This window comes from Rhodnius prolixus, unplaced genomic scaffold, assembly GCF_049639745.1.
Source record: "Rhodnius prolixus isolate KJV_2025 unplaced genomic scaffold, Rpr scaffold_2, whole genome shotgun sequence".
Lineage (NCBI taxonomy): Eukaryota > Metazoa > Arthropoda > Insecta > Hemiptera > Reduviidae > Rhodnius > Rhodnius prolixus.
In genome coordinates this window covers 294,891-317,081 of record NW_027411592.1, presented here as the reverse complement: position 1 = coordinate 317,081, position 22,191 = coordinate 294,891, and the positions used below count along the sequence as shown (strand labels likewise).

The following is a 22,191-nucleotide window of genomic DNA, read 5'->3' as shown; positions in this document are numbered from 1 at the left end:
ACTAACCATCCTCACCGACACGCAAAATATCCTGAATGACACTCATTCTGGAGACACTCTTTTCCTATTATACGCCTCCACGAATAGCTCTCTTTCTAATCTGTCCAGCACATACGCTTTCATTTCCGCTGAGGAAATGTTCAGTGCTCTCTTTCTCTTTCTAGGTCAGTGCTCCGTCATGAACGTGCATCAGTTTTCCGATCATTTGCTGGCATCAGATTTCCGATTATTAGGAAGTACACACAATATTCAAAGAAGACTCCTGCGGTAGGAGAAAGGTTTGTAGACCAAAACTCCTTGGAAAGAAATTGATGTTTTAGTTCAAACCTCGTCATATTTCTTTCACTAACTCGCTCACTAACTTCCACATTAGGCAGGCGGGGTGAATATAAATACATTAACACGAGTTTTAAATTTTACAAATTTGTTCACAGAAACTAATAATTTTATCCAGTTTTGTTTATTCCATTCAATAAACAATCTCTGATGCCCACTGAAAAAGCCGGCCCCTTCCAATGCATCCAATCGAAGAAGGGCGAAGATTCCCGAATGACTTCCGATTGGTGTTTGAGTTAGCCCGACGTTTCGCCAAGATTAAAAACTTTGTTTTAATTAACTTCTAACTAAGATTACAAATAATTTAGAAATACAATTAGAAAGAAATTTTTGCACCATACTAACTTTGGCTAGTAAGTAGATATACTAACTTAACTTGATAAACTTATCATGCCTTCAAACAGAGATACAAATTTGAAGTTAAAGAAAACTACTTAAAAATGAGAAGAAAAAAAATGTATCTACCGGATTTTCTAGCACAGGATCATCCCTCATCAGTACATAGTACCTTTCTAAGAAAGGTTGCAGCCTTGTGTTGATGTCTTGCACCATTGAAATTAGGTCTGCAAGTGCCGTTGTACCAGGATACCGCCTGCCATTTCTGCCATTCTCCCCACTTCTGCTACCTCTGTAAATTACCATTTCAATTGACAAACTGATTATAAATCAATCAATAACAAGGTAGCCGGAAAGAATCGCGAGAATATAATTAACTTTGTAAACTATAAGTCTCTTCAAAAAATATTGAAAAAAAAAAACAGTTAAATTGGTTCGGGCACAATTGATTGATGCTGGCCTAAATCCAAGTTCCAACGACATGCGTCAAAAGGGCAATTCAACACAAAGATTGACTTATAGATATATAATTAAATTCATTTAAGCATAAAGAACACAATTTTGATACAATTATTCACCTTTTACACAATGCCCTATCTACAATTTAACAGAAAAATAGTTTTAACTATTCCTTTCCCCTCGTTTAGTCACTGATAATCAAGACGCAGAATCATTCCTCTAGTAATTGTTTTTTGTTAATAAATCTTAGCCTAGAAGATCAAACTTATTGTCAAAAATATTACATTAATAACATGGAAAATAATTGAGTTTTGATAGATAGTTCTAATCCACCTATCGTCAAATTATCAAATTTCTACCCGCATTTCAATATTTTTGTCAATATCCACGTTGCAGGCAAAGATATTAACGGTATAGGGACTGCTTTCTGTTTTCTGGACACTTTGCTAGCTTTGTAAATACAAACCCTCCCCAAAGGGTGACCTAGATTTGCCACTGGTCCCAAGTGTGGCTGACCAACCTCTCTTTTCATAAAGATAATTTAAATTTACATCTTACTCTATCTAAATACCATAGAAATCTCTAAAACTTAACTTTTTCAGAGAAACTTTGCTAAACAAAAAGAAAAGAAATATCTGGTATTATCTTTGGACACAGATCTTAAGTTTAGAAAGTTGAAATGCAACCACTTTCAAAAACATTTCTAGGGTTCCTATTCCGTCAAGTCGTCTTCAGTTTTACTTTAAGCTTGAGTTCTAGCCATAAAGTAGGCCCTTAAATTCTATATAGTACAAATTCAAATACAAACTGCTGGGGTTCTTCGGCGGCCTGGGCACTTTGAGCCGCACCGTCTGCAGCCCCATCATTTGCGGAGGTAGGAATTTCATTGGCCTCTTCAGCTGATGATGCTCTTGTCTCCTCAGGAACGGATCCCACCTCACTCGCTACTCCCGCTGAAGCATCAGCTAAATAACCATCCATACTCTTATACATTTTGTTTGGCGGCAATAATTCAATTTGTGCGAGTAATCATTTTTATCAATATTCACTTATGAACCACATTTTAATATCAGAAATAGACTTTTGAGGAAAGAATACCTTCAATGCTGATGATGGGAGGATTTGGTGGTGCTGTTTGACCGGAAGTATTGCGAGTAACTGAAGCTGCAAAAGCAGCTGCTGCTGCTGCCTGGGCTACTAATGCCAGTGGATCTCTAAGGAAACAAATTGTTTAGCAAAGATATTAAGAAAAAAAAGGAGAAAATGCATACAAGTCTAACAGATTACTTCAGCATTAGTAAAACTGTAATTCCTCCTCACTCTCTCTCTACATTAAATATATGTTAAGAATACGAACATGTTGTTTCCGTTGTATTCAGCAGGGGATTCCTGAATGTTAGGGTTTTCTAAATTTTGTAGTACATATCTTCCTCTTCGTAACATGGTCCGCACCACCGAAAGCCTACTCTGAGATAACCCATGCCGAGGTTGAGGCATTGTGATTCCTAAATGGCGCATGAAAACGAAACCAATAACCCTGATGTACGAATAATGGGCATTCAACATATTTCAGTGTTACATTTAAATTAATAGAAATAAAGCTACTACTAAAACTAAATTTACGATTTTCAAATCCTTAAATTGTAAAAATTCGATGAGAGCATTCTCACAACTTCCTCTTATTAGTTCTTGAGGCTGTAGTCAACAGATTTTTCAAACAGCGAATTTAAAACATAATTTTTGCTTACAGTTTTTCTTCACACGAAAACGATATTTTAGAGACGAGCCTCACAAAAATCTTCTCAGAACAATCCTAAAACGAATTTACGTTGAAAAATTATTCAAATAGAAGTTATAGATATACGAGTATGTAATGTCTATTGTCTATTTTAAGTTACCGATCGACTATGAAAGCTTAGCAATTTTAAGATACCTTTACTTTGTAAAATCTCTCTAGATTTTACACTATTCTTATATGACAAAAATTTCCAATGTTTCTTACAAAATGTTTTGTGAGAATCAGAGTGCAAAGGACCTTTGATGTTGCGCACCTTTTCAAATAAAGTAAAATAAAATAATCAGGTTTTTTTTTTTAAATCAAATAATTGATTAATTATGTTATTTATTAATTAATTCGTTAACAAGGGTCACAAATAAGAACATTTTAAAATCGACTACCTCAGTAGTACCTAAACACTCAGGTCAGAAGGCACACAACCCATTAAGATCAATCGTTTAATGTAAAAGATATTACAACAGTTTGTAAGAATAAGCTCTGAAGATGACCTAATCCCTAGATCGAAAGATAGGCATTAATACAAATAAAAAATTATAACCGAAATTGGCAATAATCTTTCTTCCCTTAATACGTTAAATTTTAAAACTTGTTCACAATTTATTTTTTAGAGGTCAGTAAGTTTAAAGGATGAAACCACACTGATACATAGACCTATCACACGTTCAAGTGACCAATTTAGGTAAGCGTCCTAAGCTGGCAATCTGTTTTTTCTATTTTGATGCCTCTCTGCCTCTCTCACATAACACAGCCAGAGAGATGGGGAGGAAGGCAGAGAAAATCTTTTTGTGGATTCAGTAGACCTCAAAGCAGATGTTTCCGAGTTAGATTTTACTTTATCCGAGAAAACTCTTTTCGGAAATTTGATACGTTCCATATCTAGTAGTACAAGAGAAAATAAAAATCCGAAAATTTTGTGATGCCACATTACGAGATTACGAGTGATGCTGAATTATTACTGTTATACGAGTACTATCTACCGCCAAGGAGGGCTAGCTTCAAGTTTCAAGGGCAACATTATCTACAGCTTCCTGATTCTAGGTGTTTAGTTGTCATAAAAACCTTTTGCCAAAAACTTAATCTTCCTATCTAGGAATCACACAGAAGTGCATTATTTGACAAGTCAACTTTTTAAATCTGACACAACTGTAAAAGTACTGCTTTCATTCAAGATAATTAACGACCTTGAGCATCCATGAGATCCGCCGGAAAGGCCATGGCTCCAAGATACATAGCATTTCCGCTGCCTCCATCCACACGGACATTCTGATTCTGAACTAATCTGAACTGTCTTCTAGATGTTGATCTAAAATCATTGCCGGAGTTACCCCCACTATCATTACTGCTGGAGGGTGGAGCTCGTTGGACTAAATGAATCACTTTCCCATTCACATCTGTTGTCAACACACACAATTGTTAATGTCATACTGCAATTATGATGATTACATACTTTATTTTTTATATTACTGTCTAAAAAAAATTCAGTTTCTTACCATATTCAGAGAGTTTTTTTTCATCCACCAAAACTCTACCGCAATAAATTAAACGTTGTGATTCTGCAGGCACATTAACTGGTTCAGCAATGTGCTCCTTCAATTGTTTTACAGTCAGCTAAAATTTGGTGATAAATTTTACTGAGTAACTTACGAATCATTCTCTAATTAGATGACACCAGAAAATTATTCCAGAAATTTTAATATGACCACAACCAATTATTTGCTCATATATGTTTTACTTACCTCATCACCAACTGAAAACGAGTGGTTTCTGGAGTCCAACGTTTTTATAGTTATTTCAATCATTTCTCAAACTGGAAAAAATAAATACTAATTCATATCTCCTCTTAAACGCTGACTAGATTAAAGCCAGGATGGTACCGCTCCCGCGAACTGGGAGTTAGGTATGCCATGAAAAGTTCTAGACATTTAAATAAGTAACTTCGTAAATAAGTATAATAGGATAGCCTTTGGAAAATCTGGGGCAATGTTGTTTTTTTTTCTTCTTCTTCTTCTTGTTCTTCCAAGGCTGCTTCGGCGTCGGGAGATCACATTTTTAATTAAAGCAGGAGGCAGGCTAGAAAAAAAGTGTGAACTATGTCAGCTAGACTGAAATTCACAGCTCAAGAAAGTAATTTATGCAATTACGTTGTTCAGGAACCTAATAAAATTAAGAACTTTCATATAGGGACTAAAATTTGTGGGAAAGTCTTTTAAGAACTTACCCATTCATTCAACTTAAAAACGAAAAGTTTAGAAACATAACAATTAAGATGTTTGGAAGAACCGTAATATTCGAGAATATCAGAGACTGTTCACAGTTTCAATTGGATGGAAAAAACAAATCCGAGACTTTACCCATCGCAGCTTGCCCGTTTTTTATGTATTCTGAGACCAGTTTCGGGCTTGAAGCCATTTTCTTCGATTTAATCATTAGATTTATAAAAAAAATTGGCTTCTCTTATATATCTTTCGATCAAATCAGTAAAAAGCAACTAAAAACGTAAACACATTGTTTTTATGATAATTAGTTGGTAGAAAACGACATATCTACTAACTTCAAACATTAACTGTTGAAGGAGTTTTTAGCCAGTGAAAATTGCACGTAAATATAACAAATATAAAAATACAAATTTAAAAAATGAAAAAATGTCTATGTGCAATCTAAAAATAGATCCAAATTAATGCAATGCCGTCAAAGCCCTGATCATGACCTAGGTACCCGGGTTGAAAGTTAGGCAAAAATAATTTTAAAAAAAGATTGAAAGTGGCAATAATTTATCTTTCTCGTTAGCATTTTAAATCAATTAAGTTTAATAAATTTATAAATGGAAAAAATCACGAGCAGTATCTTGACAGCCCTGCAACGGCAACTAAACCTTTCTGAACCGGGATTTAGTTTTTTACGAGAAGAGTACATTGTATTCTTTGTATGGGTATTGCATTGTATTGTATTGGTTGGAAGTCTGGGCCATCTTCTATGACTATGCTATACCTCGGGTCAACCAACACGAGTCTTATAGTAACCTTCGTAGGCCATATTCATAGTCAACTGCATTCGTACTCTTAAATATATCGTGAAAAGTAGAAAATGGCACCAAGATAAAGGAAAATTGGAGGGCCAATTACTTAGTTTAGTGTGTTGGAAAAAGTCTTACTCTTTGCTACAGAAAAATAAAAATGCACAAGCAAATCTTGCTCGCTTTATTATAAAAAACAAGTAAAGTAATCGCCTATTTTTTCAGGCGGAGCTTAACGTACATCAACTCCTAATTCGGTGTCGTGGACGGTTGCTCGCTCTATCGCGATCGCTATGGTTTGAGTAACTTCCGGTCGCAAATATTTAGGAGTCTACTACTTATGATAAGAATCAGAGATACACCATTGTATCCTGATGAGATGGCAGTGGAGCACTAACTCCCTGCCCTTTGTTGTTTAACGTTTGCTAAAGGCTGGCAAGAAAACGAAACAAAATACATAGAAATACTCAAATAGGGTGCACAATGCCAAATCACCGAAAGATCATAACTCTAGGGGATATAATATTCATGGGTTTTACTTGAATAATTAATCCCTCGGACTCCGCTATTAGCGAGGAAGGATACAATATTATTAACAGCATGTCCTCTGATCTTTTGACTTCAAGATACTTTTAAAGTCCCTCCATCTTTTGATGCCCAAGTTTCACATCGAACAAATCTTATTCCCTTGATGTATTGTACTGATGAGAGATAGCAACTCTTCTTTTAGAAAACCATTAGATAATGATATCAACAGACTAATGCAATCTGCCCCAACTTACAGTACATCAACTGATTACTGTCCCTATTCAGGTGTTGGCACAAGTAGGCTTCTGGGTCTGCAAAGCTCTGCTTTTTTAGCAATTTACTGAATAATTTTGTTTTCCTATTGGCAACACTCTTCTACCTCTTGCCATAACAAGTTGTTAACTTTCCATGATTTTTTTCTAGGAAAAAAATTGGCATTTCTGTGCGAAGACAGATTTAAACATTTAATGATGTAATCAAAGGAAAGTTTTAAGGTTAGCAAAAATTGAGAAGGAGAGCTTCTAGAAAAACTAAAAAATTGGAGGCATTCTGTGGTAAATTAAAAAGTCAAAAATAAAATTATTGTCAATTTCTGTCATAATTTATTTTCAGTATTTTTTGTCAAGCTTTCGACCGGAACTAGGTCATCTTTAGGACTAAAGATATTGACAATTATTTTTTTAACATTGCTACATCTAGATTAGTATGACTTCTGATATGTCTGTATTTGTACTGACAGCACATAATCAGAAAAGACACGCCAACCTTTGACGTAACAATATTAAAACTATTATAACTGTCTATAGTCCTTTAGTCGAAAGCTTGGCAAAAAACAAAAACAAAATTTTGACTGTTAATAGCAAAAACGTTTTCTTCCTTTTGGATCAATGATTCAGATACCAAAAACTATGAACAAAATTTAAGAAAACTGAAATATTGTTTTGGAAAAACAAAATGGGCGGATTTATATATCTTTGTACATAAGGGAATTCTAAGTCTGCGGGCCGTAGCAAAAACCAGAACGTGCAACGCATTAGACTACAACTTTTCAGAATATATTTTTCCCAGGTTATGTGGACTTTTGTATGGAACTGATGTCCAGTATGTATGTGTAAATATTTCAAATAACTAACAAATGAATAGTAAGAGCTTTTTGCCTTGTTGATGTCTTCCTGCTGGGAGATACTTTTATAAAAAGTGGCTATTCTACCATTTTGGAATGGGAGAGAATTTAAAACAGTTTATAATTTTAAGACACTCTGAAAGAGTGGATAATTCAGAAACAACTTTTTATAATTTTTTCCATTTATTTTGGAAAAATAAAACTAACAACAGTTTCAACATTAAGTTGTACGTTTACATGATACGTTCTATTGATATGGGCTTTAGTGTTCAATTCATTATTACTATAGCCATTGTGATTAATTACATTGAAAGCAAGAAATGAAACATAAGTTTGGTATCAAAACATAATTTCACTCTTCACTCAGTAAAATGTACTATGAAACCGAGTGTATGCCGTTCAGATGTTAGAGGCCTCAATATCCTACATTAAAGTTAATTATTAAACTCAACTGAACTTCCAAACCTTCAAATTTTTAACGCTTTAAACATTTGACAAGACAAACAAGTATGATATGCTTATTCTTTTACATTAAAGTAAAGTAATCGCCTTTTTTTAGGTAGGACTTAACGTCTCACTACCAATTAGGTGATAGTGGTGGATGGGGTTACTTACGTTATTAATATTCAACTACTGCTACTTTCAGTTAAATTTTTACGCAATTAGAAAAAATAAAAATGCACATTCTCACGGTAGAGGAATCGAAACATACAAATATATAATGTAAATATAATAAAGAAATAAAAAGCCACATAACCAATAAGAAATGGTAACCTCCAATATTAGAACGAAAACTCAATAATATAATTAAAATAAAAACTAACTCACCTTAAATTTCAGATTACAAGATACAACTCAGAAGCTGTTTAGAAATCTTTGCTATAATTTTATCAGGAATGTATGACTAATATCCTAGAGGCTGCTTAGTCCCGCTAAGAATGTAGTATAAATTTATAGTTTACTGTATAAATCAGTAATTTCAGCAAATCGTGAAAGTATTAATGCTGACATACTCAATCTACACATCAAAGCTGAAATTTAAGCATTAATAATTAATTTCACAAACTGATACAACTGAAAAACTACTACCATCTTTTTATACACTGCCACCAAACTTAACACATGCAATTGATAGATATGTAAAAAAAAGTGCTCAACAATAGATATTTTAAATGTAAAAAAAGAATAGCAAAAAAATGGGTTACTAAAAAATAACGAAGAAATAATATTCTTGAAAATCAGATGAACATACAGTTTTGAATAAGTGAAATGTTAAAGCATATTCACTCCCTCCATAACTTAGCAGTTAATGTTACCTGTAGAAACGAATTCTAGCTTTTGAACTCTAGACCGTTACGATTTAACCAGGATAATTTATATTCTTTTATTTTAGATTCTGTTATTTCTATTTCAGTGAAAAAATCTCAACAGAATTACTTCTTTATTGAATCTGTTATTGTCTTCACACCTTTAAGTGAGTATTATCTGTAATGATGTGTACATAGAAATTATTTCTTACAATGAAACCTTTTAACAAATATATTTCAACTTTCTCCCCATAATCTGGCCCTGTTTAAAATTTAGTGTAGCATTACTTTCACATTTCGTAACATAGTTTAATTTAAATATATGCCTAGAAAATTAAATTTGATGTTTTCTTCTTAAATTAACGAAAATATCTTTTTTAATAATTGTGCTCAAAGATTTTCTTTAAAGTCAAATTTCCTTTTATAATCTAAGTTGTTTATTGTATTATTCTCCTTTCGGAGAATTTTTTTTCAGTAAACATTACATTTTTTTTAAACATAAACCTGCAGAATTTTTGTTTCATTGTAGAAGGTGGTTGTAGTCGGAATTGCATATTCTTTTAGATGGCCGATAAGGAAAATCGAAATCGTCCACTCAGAATAAATAGATTTAGTCATTCTTGTGTAAGTAATGACATTGCTGGAAGTTCTGATGTACCCAATCTTAGGAGGTCAATGAAAAAGACAGAAGTTCAAAAGCCGTTAGTCCGCTCTAGATCTACATGTGCTGCTGGTAAATAATTAAAAATTAAATCATTAGAGTTTATTGTTAAGGAAGAGTTCTGCTTAGTTATTTTTAATAATTTGCACGTTAACATTAAGTCTTTGCAGGTCATGTTTTTTGCTAGAAATCTGAGAAATAGTGGAGCAAAGATTTATTGTTTCATTTATGTATTTATTGTTTGTGGACAAATAATATGGTAAATTTAATTAAAAAGTTCTAAACAGGCTTTAATGTCCTGTAACAGATGCATTTCACATCCAACGCTATCATTCCATTACCCTATTATTTTATTTTATTTTTTTTTTAACCATCAAGGCAGTCTAACATAATTTATTTATATACATTCCTTAAAATAAATGTTGCAGATAAAACAATTGATTTTATTTTTTTATTGTGGACCCTACCATTTCGTGTGAAGATAGAGTGTCAAAGTAACAAAGTAGCCATTTTTCCATTATAGATTTTGATTCTGAAAATTTGTCGAAAAAAGAGTTGTATGGCCAGGTTTTTGATTATATTTTTATGGTTGCGTAGCCCTGAGGGCCTTTTTGGGAGTCAGGAGGTCCCCAATATAAGGATATATCTATTTAAATTTTTTTCTTAAATATTGAAAACTGCCTTCAAAAAAGTTATATAAAACTGTATAACGATTTGACTGGGAATATTACTTTTACATTCAAAGGATTGATTTAAAATTCTTGTATTTCAGGGGATAAATTACAAGTTAAAAGATCTGGAAGTCTGAATCGAACACCTTTAGCCCAGAATATACGTGCAGCTTCCCCAGCTAACCAGCAGGAGAAACTTAGGTCAAGATTTGATCAGTTTAAACTTAATAGTGCCAAACCCTTAATTTCGAATGTAATAAACAATGATGTTAGAAAAAAAATAAACAGTTCTAAAGAAAAGATTGGACCGAATGTGGGTACCAAGACTGTCAGTTCAACAATCGGAGTAGGACCTGTGCGTGTGCCTCGACCGCCAGTGAAACCGTTAAATCATCTATCGTCGACTGGCCATGTGCACGCATCCACGCCTGTGAATAATTTAAGAACTAATCCTAAAAGAGATGCAATTCTGGAGCAACAGGCAAGTCGCACATCTTCTGCTAAATTACCATCAAAACTTTCAGAAGCTGCTACCTCTGTGCCTTTACAAGCCAAAAGTGCTACCCCAGTAGCTTTACAAACCAAAACTTCCACCTCCATGTCCATACAAGCCAAAACTGCCACTTCCGTGCCCGTTCAAGCCAAAACTACAACCTCGGTGCATCTGCATGCCAAAACTTTATCGAAATCGAATGTGCCAGTAATGGCACCTCCGCCGCCACGCATTCAGACTGTACCAAAAAGAGTGCAAACCCAAACATCTATACAATCTTTTTCTGCACCCTTTTCCGAAAAACAGGATGCCACCAATGGTATAGACAATATGGAAGATTCCAGAATCATTGAAGAATTACCAAGTGAATGTGTAACCAACAAGAAAACTACCATTTCTGATGGCAGTAGTGTGGAGGAAACTGTACGCTCAAAGAAACTAGAAAATAAACCAGACAAGGGCTCGAGGTAATCAGTTTTTTAAATTCTACGAATGTATCTTTCAAGTCAATTAAAATTAAAGGAGACTAATACTTTTTTTTTTAAGCGTGTCGAAAAAATGGTGCCTCTCTGATTTTGAAGTGGGTAGAGCATTGGGAAAAGGAAAATTTGGAAATGTGTATTTGGCAAGAGAAAAACAGTCCCAGTATATTATAGCTTTAAAAGTGATATTTAAAGTTCAAGTAACTAAAGCTAAACTGGAGCATCAACTCCGTCGTGAAATTGAAATCCAAGCTCACTTAAGGTACCTATTTTTTCTATTACATATTAAATAATGTATTAGTTTATTATTATTATCATTATTTTATTTTTTTTGTTTTATTTTTTGCCATTAAAGTTAATGCATAGTACAAACAGTGGTATTTGTGAAATATGTTTACCTGAGTAGTTCATTAATAAAATTAAATGAGCACACTCGAAAGATGAAATAAAAGAGAAAGAAAAGTAAAAAAATAGAAATAAAATTATTATATATCTAAATGTTACTTACATAGCATGTAGACACAAAAACTATATCCCTTATTTAAAAACAAAAACTAAACAAAAGTTAAGCTACTAAAATTATTCATTTAATAAAAAAAGATTGACTTTAAAATACTCAACACATAAATATATACAATGAGTAATTATTTTGTTTCATTACTATAAAGTAAATATAGTAAGTCTCTTTCCATGTTTGGAGACAGATAACTGTTAAAATAAACATTCTTAAAGAAGAGTATATTGAAACGAGATATTTAGGGATAAAGTTTGCTTTCGTTTTACAAAGTGAAAACTTTAAATTCAAATATCTCGTAAACTACTCGATAGATTTTGTTTATATTTTACCTGTATATGGAGGCAACTATTTTCTATAATTGTGTAAAATTTAGTAAAAATCTATCGAGCCGAAAACGAGATATTTAGGGATAAATTTGCTTTCGTTTTACAGAATGAAAATTTAAATTCAAATATCTCTTAAACTACTCAAAAGTTTTTTTTAATCTTTTACCTGTATATGGAGGCAACTATTCTCTATAATTGAGTAAAAATCTGTCGAGCATAAAACGAGATATCTAGGGATAAAATTTGCTTTCGTTTTACAGAGTGAGAACTTTAAATTCAAATATCTCGTAAACTACTCGATAGATTTTGTTTATATTTGACCTGTACATGGAGGTAACTATTCTCTATAATTGTGTAAAATTTAGTAAAAATTTATCGAGCAGAAAACGAGATATTTAGGGATAAAGTTTGCTTTCGTTTTTCAAAGTGAAAATTTTATTCAAATATCTCGTAAACTACTTGATAGAGTTTGTTTATATTTTACCTGTGTATGGAGGTAACTATTCTCTATAATTGTGTAAAATTGAGTAAAAATCTGTCGAGCATAAAACGAGATATCTAGGGATAAAATTTGCTTTCGTTTTACAGAGTGAGAACTTTAAATTCAAATATCTCGTAAACTACTCCATAGATTTTGTTTATATTTGACCTGTATATGGAGGTAACTATTCTCTATAATTGTGTAAAATTTGGTAAAAATCTATCGAGCAGCATACGAGATATTTAGGGATAAAGTTTGCTTTCGTATTTCAGAGTGAAACTTTTTATTCAAATATCTCGTAAACTACTCGATACATTTTGTTTATATTTGACCTGTATATGGAGGCAACTATTCTCTATAATTGTGTAAAATTGAGTAAAAATCTGTCGAGCATAAAACGAGATATCTAGGGATAAAATTTGCTTTCGTTTTACAGAGTGAGAACTTTAAATTCAAATATCTCGTAAACTACTCGATAGATTTTGTTTATATTTGACCTGTACATGGAGGTAACTATTCTCTATAATTGTGTAAAATTTAGTAAAAATTTATCGAGCAGAAAACGAGTAATTGGGGGATAAAGTTTGCTTTCGTTTTACAGAGTGAAAACTGTAAATTCAAATATCTCGTAAACTACTCGATAGATTTTATTTGTATTCTACCTGTATATGGAGGCAACTATTCCCTATAATTGTGCAAAATTTAGTAAAAATCTATCGAGTAGAAAGCGAGATATTTAGGGATAAAATTTGCTTTCGTTTTTCAGAGTGAAAACTTTAAATTCAAATATCTTGTAAACTACTCGTTAGATTTTATTTATATTTTACCTGTATATGGAGGCAACAATTCTCTATAATTGTGTAAAATTGAGTAAAAATCTATCGAGCAGAAAACGAGATATTTAGGGATAAATTTTGCTTTCGTTTTACAGAGTGAGAACTTTAAATTCAAATATCTCGTAAACTACTCGATAGATTTGGTTTATATTATACCTGTATATGGAGGCAACTATTCTCTATAATTGTGTAAAATTTAGTAAAAATTTATCGAGCAGAAAACGAGATATTTGGGGATAAAGTTTGCTTTCGTTTTTCAGAGTGAAACTTTTTATTCAAATATCTCGTAAACTACTTGATAGAGTTTGTTTATATTTTACCTGTGTATGGAGGCAACTATTCTCTATAATTGTGTAAAATTTGGTAAAAATCTATCGAGCAGCATACGAGATATTTAGGGATAAAGTTTGCTTTCGTTTTTCATAGTGAAACTTTTTATTCAAATATCTCGTAAACTACTTGATAGAGTTTGTTTATATTTTACCTGTGTATGGAGGCAACTATTCTCTATAATTGTGTAAAATTTAGTAAAAATTTATCGAGCAGAAAACGAGTAATTGGGGGATAAAGTTTGCTTTCGTTTTACAGAGTGAAAACTGTAAATTCAAATATCTCGTAAACTACTCGATAGATTTTATTTATATTCTACCTGTATATGGAGGCAACTATTCCCTATAATTGTGCAAAATTTAGTAAAAATCTATCGAGTAGAAAGCGAGATATTTAGGGATAAAATTTGCTTTCGTTTTTCAGAGTGAAAACTTTAAATTCAAATATCTTGTAAACTACTCGTTAGATTTTATTTATATTTTACCTGTATATGGAGGCAACAATTCTCTATAATTGTGTAAAATTGAGTAAAAATCTATCGAGCAGAAAACGAGATATTTAGGGATAAATTTTGCTTTGGTTTTTCAGAGTGAAAACTTTAAATTCAAATATCTCGTAAACTACTCGATAGATTTTATTTATATTCTACCTGTATATGGAGGCAACTATTCTCTATAATTGTGTAAAATGGAGTAAAAATCTGTCTAGCATAAAACGAGATATCTGGGGATAAAATTTGCTTTCGTTTTACAGAGTGAGAACTTTAAATTCAAATATCTCGTAAACTACTCTATAGATTTGGTTTATATTATACCTGTATATGGAGGCAACTATTCTCTATAATTGTGTAAAATTGAGTAAAAATCTATCGAGCAGAAAACGAGATATTTAGAGTTGAAGTTTACTCCCGTTTTACAGAGTGAAAAATTTAAATCCAAATATCTCGTAAACTACTCGATAGATTTTATTTATATTCTACCTGTATATGGAGGCAACTATTCTCTATAATTGTGTAAAATTTAGTAAAAATCTATCGAGCAGAAAACGAGATATTTGGAGATAACGTTTGCTTTCGTTGTACAGAGTGAAAACTGTAAATTCAAATATCTTGTAAACTACTCGATAGATTTTATTTATATTCTACCTGTATATGGAGGCAACTATTCTCTATAATTGTGTAAAATTTAGTAAAAATCTATTGAGCAGAAAACGAGTAATTGGGGGATAAAGTTTGCTTTCGTTTTTCAGAGTGAAAACTGTAAATTCAAATATCTCGTAAACTACTCGATAGATTTTATTTATATTCTACCTGTATATGGAGGCAACTATTCCCTATAATTGTGCAAAATTTAGTAAAAATCTATCGAGTAGAAAGCGAGATATTTAGGGATAAAATTTGCTTTCGTTTTTCAGAGTGAAAACTTTAAATTCAAATATCTTGTAAACTACTCGTTAGATTTTATTTATATTTTACCTGTATATGGAGGCAACAATTCTCTATAATTGTGTAAAATTGAGTAAAAATCTATCGAGCAGAAAACGAGATATTTTGGGATAAATTTTGCTTTGGTTTTTCAGAGTGAAAACTTTAAATTCAAATATCTCGTAAACTACTCGATAGATTTTATTTATATTCTACCTGTATATGGAGGCAACTATTCTCTATAATTGTGTAAAATGGAGTAAAAATCTGTCTAGCATAAAACGAGATATCTGGGGATAAAATTTGCTTTCGTTTTACAGAGTGAAAACTTTAAATTCAAATATCTCGTAAACTACTCGATAGATTTGGTTTATATTATACCTGTATATGGAGGCAACTATTCTCTATAATTGTGTAAAATTTAGTAAAAATCTATCGAGCAGAAAACGAGATATTTAGAGTTGAAGTTTACTCCCGTTTTACAGAGTGAAAAATTTAAATCCAAATATCTCGTAAACTACTCGATAGATTTTGTTTATATTATACCTGTATATGGAGGCAACAATTCTCTATAATTGTGTAAAATTGAGTAAAAATCTATCGAGCAGAAAACGAGATATTTAGGGATAAATTTTGCTTTGGTTTTTCAGAGTGAAAACTTTAAATTCAAATATCTCGTAAACTACTCGATAGATTTTATTTATATTCTACCTGTATATGGAGGCAACTATTCTCTATAATTGTGTAAAATTTAGTAAAAATCTATCGAGCAGAAAACGAGATATTTGGAGATAACGTTTGCTTTCGTTGTACAGAGTGAAAACTGTAAATTCAAATATCTTGTAAACTACTCGATAGATTTTATTTATATTCCACCTGTATATGGAGGCAACTATTCTCTATAATTGTGTAAAATTTAGTAAAAATCTATTGAGCAGCATACGAGATATTTAGGGATAAAGTTTGCTTTCGTATTTCAGAGTGAAAACTTCAAATATCTTGTAAACTACTTTTCTCTACAATTTGGTGAAGAATTCATTAAAATCGGAGATAGAAGTTGGAATTTTTTACGATTTACAAAACCTCTAAATATAACCAATATCTTAATAGCTATTATCACTAAAACATTGCTACTTAGGTCGGTTATAGAGCAAACTTTTCTTTTCAATTCAGTAATGAAATCATTAAAATCGGAACAATGCGATGATTGATGTAGAGGTTGGAAATTTGAACGATTTACAAAACGTTCAACATTTAACCTCTTAAGTATATCTCAGTAACTATTATCACTATAAAATTTCTTACTCGAATAAATCTATTTTTCGGCTTAAACATTAAAATACGAGAATTCGAACGCAATAATAAACTGTTATTGTGATTAATGCAACAACTTTGCAGCAACCTTGCACTCACAAATGTGAGTATACGATATATGTTTTTTTTTTTTTTTTTTAAATTCGCTTTCTTAGCATTTAAATATAGTTATAGAAGTGCTTCAGTTTGTTCCTGACCTCAGTTTTTCGTATATCTGGACAGCTTATGGAAGGTGTTCTGTTGAATGAATCCCGAGCAGGAAGGAAAGGTCCTGGTGAGATGAACGCAAGATAATTATATGTTCTGTTTTAGGCATCCAAATATTTTGAAATTGTATGGGTATTTTCACGATTCAACAAGAGTTTACCTTATTTTGGAATATGCTAAAATGGGGGAACTTTACAAACTTCTACAATCCCAACCAGAGAAAAGATTTCCTGAAAAAAGGTTAGAATAAGTATTGGTAAGTCATATAATTGTTGTAAAAATATTACTTGCTTGAAATTACTTGCCCTCATTTATATTTCAGAAGTGCAGAAATTATAAAGGAGTTGTCAGATGCGTTAATTTACTTGCACAGCAAAGGAGTAATTCACAGAGATATAAAACCGGAGAATATTCTTTTAGGCCCGAAAGGAGAAGTGAAGATTGCAGATTTTGGATGGTCTGTACACTCGCCCAATTCTAGGTAAGGAACTCTTAAATCGTTTTATTGAAATATTCGAGAGGTGTAGACGATTAGACGAGGGTATTAGTCGCATTTCCTGGACTGCGTCCTCACTTTACAGTATCTAAGTAGCGCTAGTATTTCTGCAATGTATGACAACTGTCCGCAATAGTGTCGAGATAGTGGCGTTAAGCGAAATCATCTACCTAAATAATCTACAGCTCTCCCCTTAACAGTTTCATTTGAGGCATCTGTGTTGTTTATGTTGTGACTGTGTTTGTGATGATGAGCTAAATTTTAAAGTTATTTAATTTATAGAAATAAACAAATAACGAGAGCAATGAATTTGGTATTTATCTCTTATTAAACTTGCATTAGTGTTGAATATAAAAAAATGGGAAGTGTACTATTCACATAGCTAAACTATACTGTGCAGTATTATATCACGGTTATTCTGATATATTTGGAAATGCAATGGAAGATCTGCTATTCAGAATAGTGGAAATTGCTTGCCACAACTAAAGAATTTCTGAGGATTAGGAAATAGTAATAATTTGTCCTATATTTAAAAATGGGAATCGATCGCAACCGATGAATGAAAGCAAACAAAAGCAGCAGATTAGCTCTCGCCTTTGACCTCATTTTCTCGTATAAACTACGAATTAAACAGCTCTAAAATAATTATACAACATTTGCCTCCAAACAATAGAAATAAGGTTTGTAAGATGGGTGAAAGGTCTAACGAAGAGAGATCGATCGCGACCGATGATTGAAAGAAAACTCTTCGAACACTAGAAAAGAGCATGGCCAAGTAAGTAGAATAAATGATATCTGGGTATCCAAAAGAGCCAAGGAGATGACAGTGAATAGTAAACGAGCTCGAGGAGGAATTACAACATTAGAGGGTTATCTCTAAAGTACAATATTATAAAGGAAGAAAGGGGCCTATTAACCTTACACCCAAAAATGAGCTAAAACAGAGACAGATTGCGCTCCTACCATAAAATCTCCATAATGGAAGGTAGTTAAGGTCTCATGTGAGTATCTGGAAATAATGGAATGTTTATATATCTTGGCTAAATAATTAATTTGACTGAAAATTCGCATTTTTTGCTGAAGGCATGAAAGAATTTGTTTGTTGGCATTAAGTATGAACTGCTATACTCTACCGCTGTAACTGTATTACGTGTTGTCCTATGTAACTATTAATCACTACTTCTATGACAGAAAATTTTGTAAGAATTGGTTTATTATGATTTTCTTCTATCCTAAACTACATTTTACAGTAACTATTTCTAAAAATTGTAACTGAAAGTTAAATTTTAATAAATATATTTTGTTCTCAACCACATATATAAACTTAATTTCATTTACAACTTCATAATTTTTTTATCTTGCTTTTATGTTTTCGTTATTAGTATCGCCATGTGTTTGTTGCCGGCCCAAATACTTTTTACAATACAAAGATCTAAATATCATTTTTAAATTTGCAGAAGGGGTACCATTTGTGGCACATTGGATTACCTGCCACCAGAAATGATAAAGAACCAACAACATGATTATACGGTCGACCTGTGGAGTTCTGGTGTACTTTGCTTTGAATTGATCGCTGGGAAGGCCCCATTTGAAGCTAGAACCTATGAAGTAACCTATCATAATATTATAAATGCAATCTACACTTTCCCATCTTTCGTTTCTGAAGAGGCTCGTGACCTTATTAGAAAAGTAGAGTATCCATTATCAAATTGGTTGTTGCATTAATTTTTGCGTTATGTCTTACTATTAACATCTGTAATTACAGTTACTAGTTGTTGAACCATCTAAACGACTACCACTCCAACAACTCCTTCAGCATCCATGGATACGTATGCATGTTACAAACTGTGGAGCATTGTGATTTTTATTTGTAATTTTTGTAACTTGTATAGAGTTTTCATTATAAATAGACTCAATGTAAATAATCTGTTTTATTTATATTTTTGTTTTTAATTCAGGGGAAATTAAATTAAGAAATTTGATTAAAGCAACGAAATTTTCATTCTTTTAAGAATGATTATTCCATTTTATACATACAGGTTTTATAAAAAAAATTATATATATATAGTCAAAAAATATTAAGGTAAGTGGCGAGAATGAAATATACTTTTCTTTTTAATAATAATTTTTTCTATTAGCAATAAGAACGGCAGCATTTTGGAGATTGTTGAACAATAACCCTTGAAATATTATGTAACAATAAATTCTTGCAAAATAACTTTGATTTTTGTTGAAACCTTTTGTTTTCAAAAACTTCTGCTTTATCCATTCCCAACCGTGAATTAAATCTATACGATGATAATAAAAAGGTCAAATTTAAAACTGGACAAAATATTTTTTTTTAATGTAATAATAAAAATAAAGTCATTATTCTCCTATCTCTCCTCTCTCCTCCTCACATTCACCTCTCTCCTATAGAGAGTGCTACCGCTGGGTAGTTTTTCTCCTCCTACTCTTCCCACACCAGTTCATCTCATTCACCTCCTATTTACTTATTGTATATATTTATACAGATTGTAAAGTACTAAATAAATAAAATAAAGTGTAATAGTATATAACTAAATTCGATCAGTTAATTTTAATACTGTTCGGCTCATAATAAAGACAAAAAGTGGCAAAAATTATATTTGTAATGTAACATTCAGGTAGGTGATATCTTCATAAACGTCTGCCGAAACTTAATGAAAATTTGTTTTTACGGCTGAAATATGAACATATCTGAAAAACCACGTTTTGTCAGTCACTCTATCGTCTTGTTAGACTTGCAAGACTTACTATTAATACTTAATAGGTGTGCTGAAAAACTGATAGATTAATTGAAGTGTAACGTGGCTAAGTTAATATTAAACAGTTTGTATAGTGCTCTTAATCAGCTTAATCTAAATCACTTTAAATTATAATTGGATCATTTTATATACAGTGACTCCCATTAATATTGGGACACCTATTACAAAATGATTTAAAAGGAAAATGAAAACAACATTCAAAAGTTTGGAATTTTTTTTTTTTTTAATTACATTAGCAATATCTGTAGAAATTATATATAGGTATAAATCGATGAAATTCCTAACTGTTAGGTAGCACTTTTTGAAAAAGTGTAAAATAAGGCTCTCAAAAATATTGGGACACCAGAAGTGCTAGAGTTTAAATGTTCAATATTTAAAATCTCCTACTATTTAATAATTGGTTGGTAATAATTTAATAATTGCTTTTTGACTTACAATAGCCCTCAAACGATCAGGCATAGGTGAAACAAGTTTTTGGTTAATTCAGGTGGTGTTTTTTTCCCATTCTTCCAGGAAACATCGTTTTAATTCATTTTTGTTAGATATTACTCGTTTACTTAAAGCACTGGCTAAATATTGCCATAAATGTTCAATGGGATTAAGATCCGGTGACTGCGGAGAGGTTTGGAATACTTTGGGCAATTATATAACAGTCACTGACGTATCACCCAAGCCGTAGGTTTGGGGTCGTTGTCTTGGTAGAATTTAGAAGACCCTAAAATACCAAATGTTTGGGCACTTTTTTCAAATTATATTTTAATATATTACTACAAACCATTTTGTGCATCATTCCATCAATAAACACTAATTCTCCAAATCCTGATGCACATTCAGCTCCAAACCAGAACTGACCCACCACCACCCGGAGGTGCAGCTTTAAAACCCTTTAAAGTTGGCTGTAAATTCTTCTTTTCGAGTTAAGCATCCGCTTTCCTCCAGACCATAACCCTTCCATCTGACTGAAAAACATTAAATTTTGATTCATCGCTAGAGTATATCATTCCAAAAGTCACTATTTACATTGAAATATTTCTCGGCAAATTTCACTCTCTTAACACGATTTATCTTACTGACAAAAGGATTCTTCCAGGCTACTCTACCATGATAGTCGAGTTTTCTTAGCACTCTCCGAACTGTTTCTGCTCCTTTTTTGCTCTCTGAACATGTCAAAAATTTCACATTGAAGTTTTGGAGCACTAAGTCGGTGATCTTTTTTAATTCTTTTAATATATAACGCTGCTCTCTCTCAGAGAGCAGTTGAAGACGGCCTTTTTGTGGGGTTGAAACAATTCTTTTTTCTTTTTGGTAACGCTGAATGATGTTCCACGCATTAGATTTTTTAGGTCCGATCAGTTTTTCTGTCCCTCTAACACTTTTTTTTGTCTTTGTGCATAGAAATTACAATTTTTCTTTGTTCAATCGTTGTATTTGTATTTTTGCGCGACATGTTACACCTGGCTTGATTTATATAAACTAATATAATTATTAATTTCATATTGAATATATGCTTAAGGTATATATTTACAAATTGTATAGATATTCGGGTAAAACCTTGGACAAACTGTAAATTATAATAGTGTCCCAATACTTATGAGAGGTAGAATTTGCACTTATTATTATATATATTTTTTTTAATCTACCAAAACATTTTTATTTAAATATTTAAATAGTTTTTATTTAATTAATAGTAATTATAAAATGAAATGAATTTATAAAAATTTGAATAAATGGGTGCCACTTTTAATTTTCGTCAATTTTTAACTTCTGTATGTACTGTCCCAATATTAATGGGAGTCACTGTAAGTATTGTTAACACACTGTAAATGTGTTCCACAACCCTGTAGATAACCTAGTCCCTAGGTCGAAAGCTCGGCATAACGAAAAAATATCATGAATGAAACTGGCAGTTATTTTCATCCTATTGAAACTTTGAATCAGTCTACAAAAATAATGAACAAAAATTCAATTTCAAAGTTGAAACCCACACGAACGAACTTATGTCATCGTGTGAACAAATTGACAATAGTTCTGATGCCAATCGGTAAGTATTTATCACTTTTCCTTTTCAATTTACTTCTATATGTAAAAAAAAATCAATAACCAGATCAAATAGAAGAGCAATCTCTCCGTTGAAGATGTTTTCTGATTATGGGAGTTGCACCTATTTGTCATTGGAAATCTGTTTCTCTGAATTCTTAGAGATATTTCAAAACTTCAACTTTTTCTTCAGAAACATCTTAATTACCCTATTTGAAAAATTTAGCTTAG

The 22,191-nt window shown here is 31.9% G+C and overlaps 2 protein-coding genes across 5 annotated transcripts in view; one reads left to right on the top strand and one right to left on the bottom strand.

Annotated features, from left to right (window-relative positions):
* LOC141448642 (large proline-rich protein BAG6) overlaps positions 1–8,689 on the bottom strand; it is a 35,620-nt gene extending 26,931 nt beyond the window's left edge. For all 3 annotated transcript variants that reach the window (XM_074117124.1, XM_074117125.1, XM_074117126.1), the window contains exons 1-8: positions 8,422–8,689; positions 4,666–4,736; positions 4,420–4,537; positions 4,111–4,320; positions 2,489–2,636; positions 2,230–2,345; positions 1,940–2,096; positions 802–964 (exon numbers count right to left, since the gene is read on the bottom strand). In XM_074117124.1, the coding sequence (XP_073973225.1) occupies positions 802–964; positions 1,940–2,096; positions 2,230–2,345; positions 2,489–2,636; positions 4,111–4,320; positions 4,420–4,537; positions 4,666–4,728 (975 nt within the window). In that variant the 5' untranslated portion in view covers positions 4,729–4,736; positions 8,422–8,689. The remainder of the gene's footprint in view (positions 1–801; positions 965–1,939; positions 2,097–2,229; positions 2,346–2,488; positions 2,637–4,110; positions 4,321–4,419; positions 4,538–4,665; positions 4,737–8,421) is intronic.
* Positions 8,690–8,805: 116 nt separating this feature from the next.
* On the top strand, positions 8,806–19,355 carry LOC141448645 (aurora kinase B-like). Of its 2 annotated transcripts, none has more exons than XM_074117137.1 (8): positions 8,806–9,067; positions 9,465–9,633; positions 10,334–11,192; positions 11,272–11,469; positions 16,747–16,881; positions 16,964–17,122; positions 18,595–18,826; positions 18,903–19,355. In XM_074117137.1, the coding sequence occupies exons 2-8, from the start codon at positions 9,465–9,467 to the stop codon at positions 18,996–18,998; spliced, it is 1,848 nt and encodes a 615-aa protein (XP_073973238.1). In that variant the 5' UTR covers positions 8,806–9,067; the 3' UTR covers positions 18,999–19,355. The 2 variants fall into 2 exon arrangements, with proteins under 2 accessions (XP_073973238.1, XP_073973237.1); XM_074117136.1 differs by having other exon boundaries at positions 9,430–9,633.
* The last annotated feature ends 2,836 nt before the right edge of the window (positions 19,356–22,191 follow it).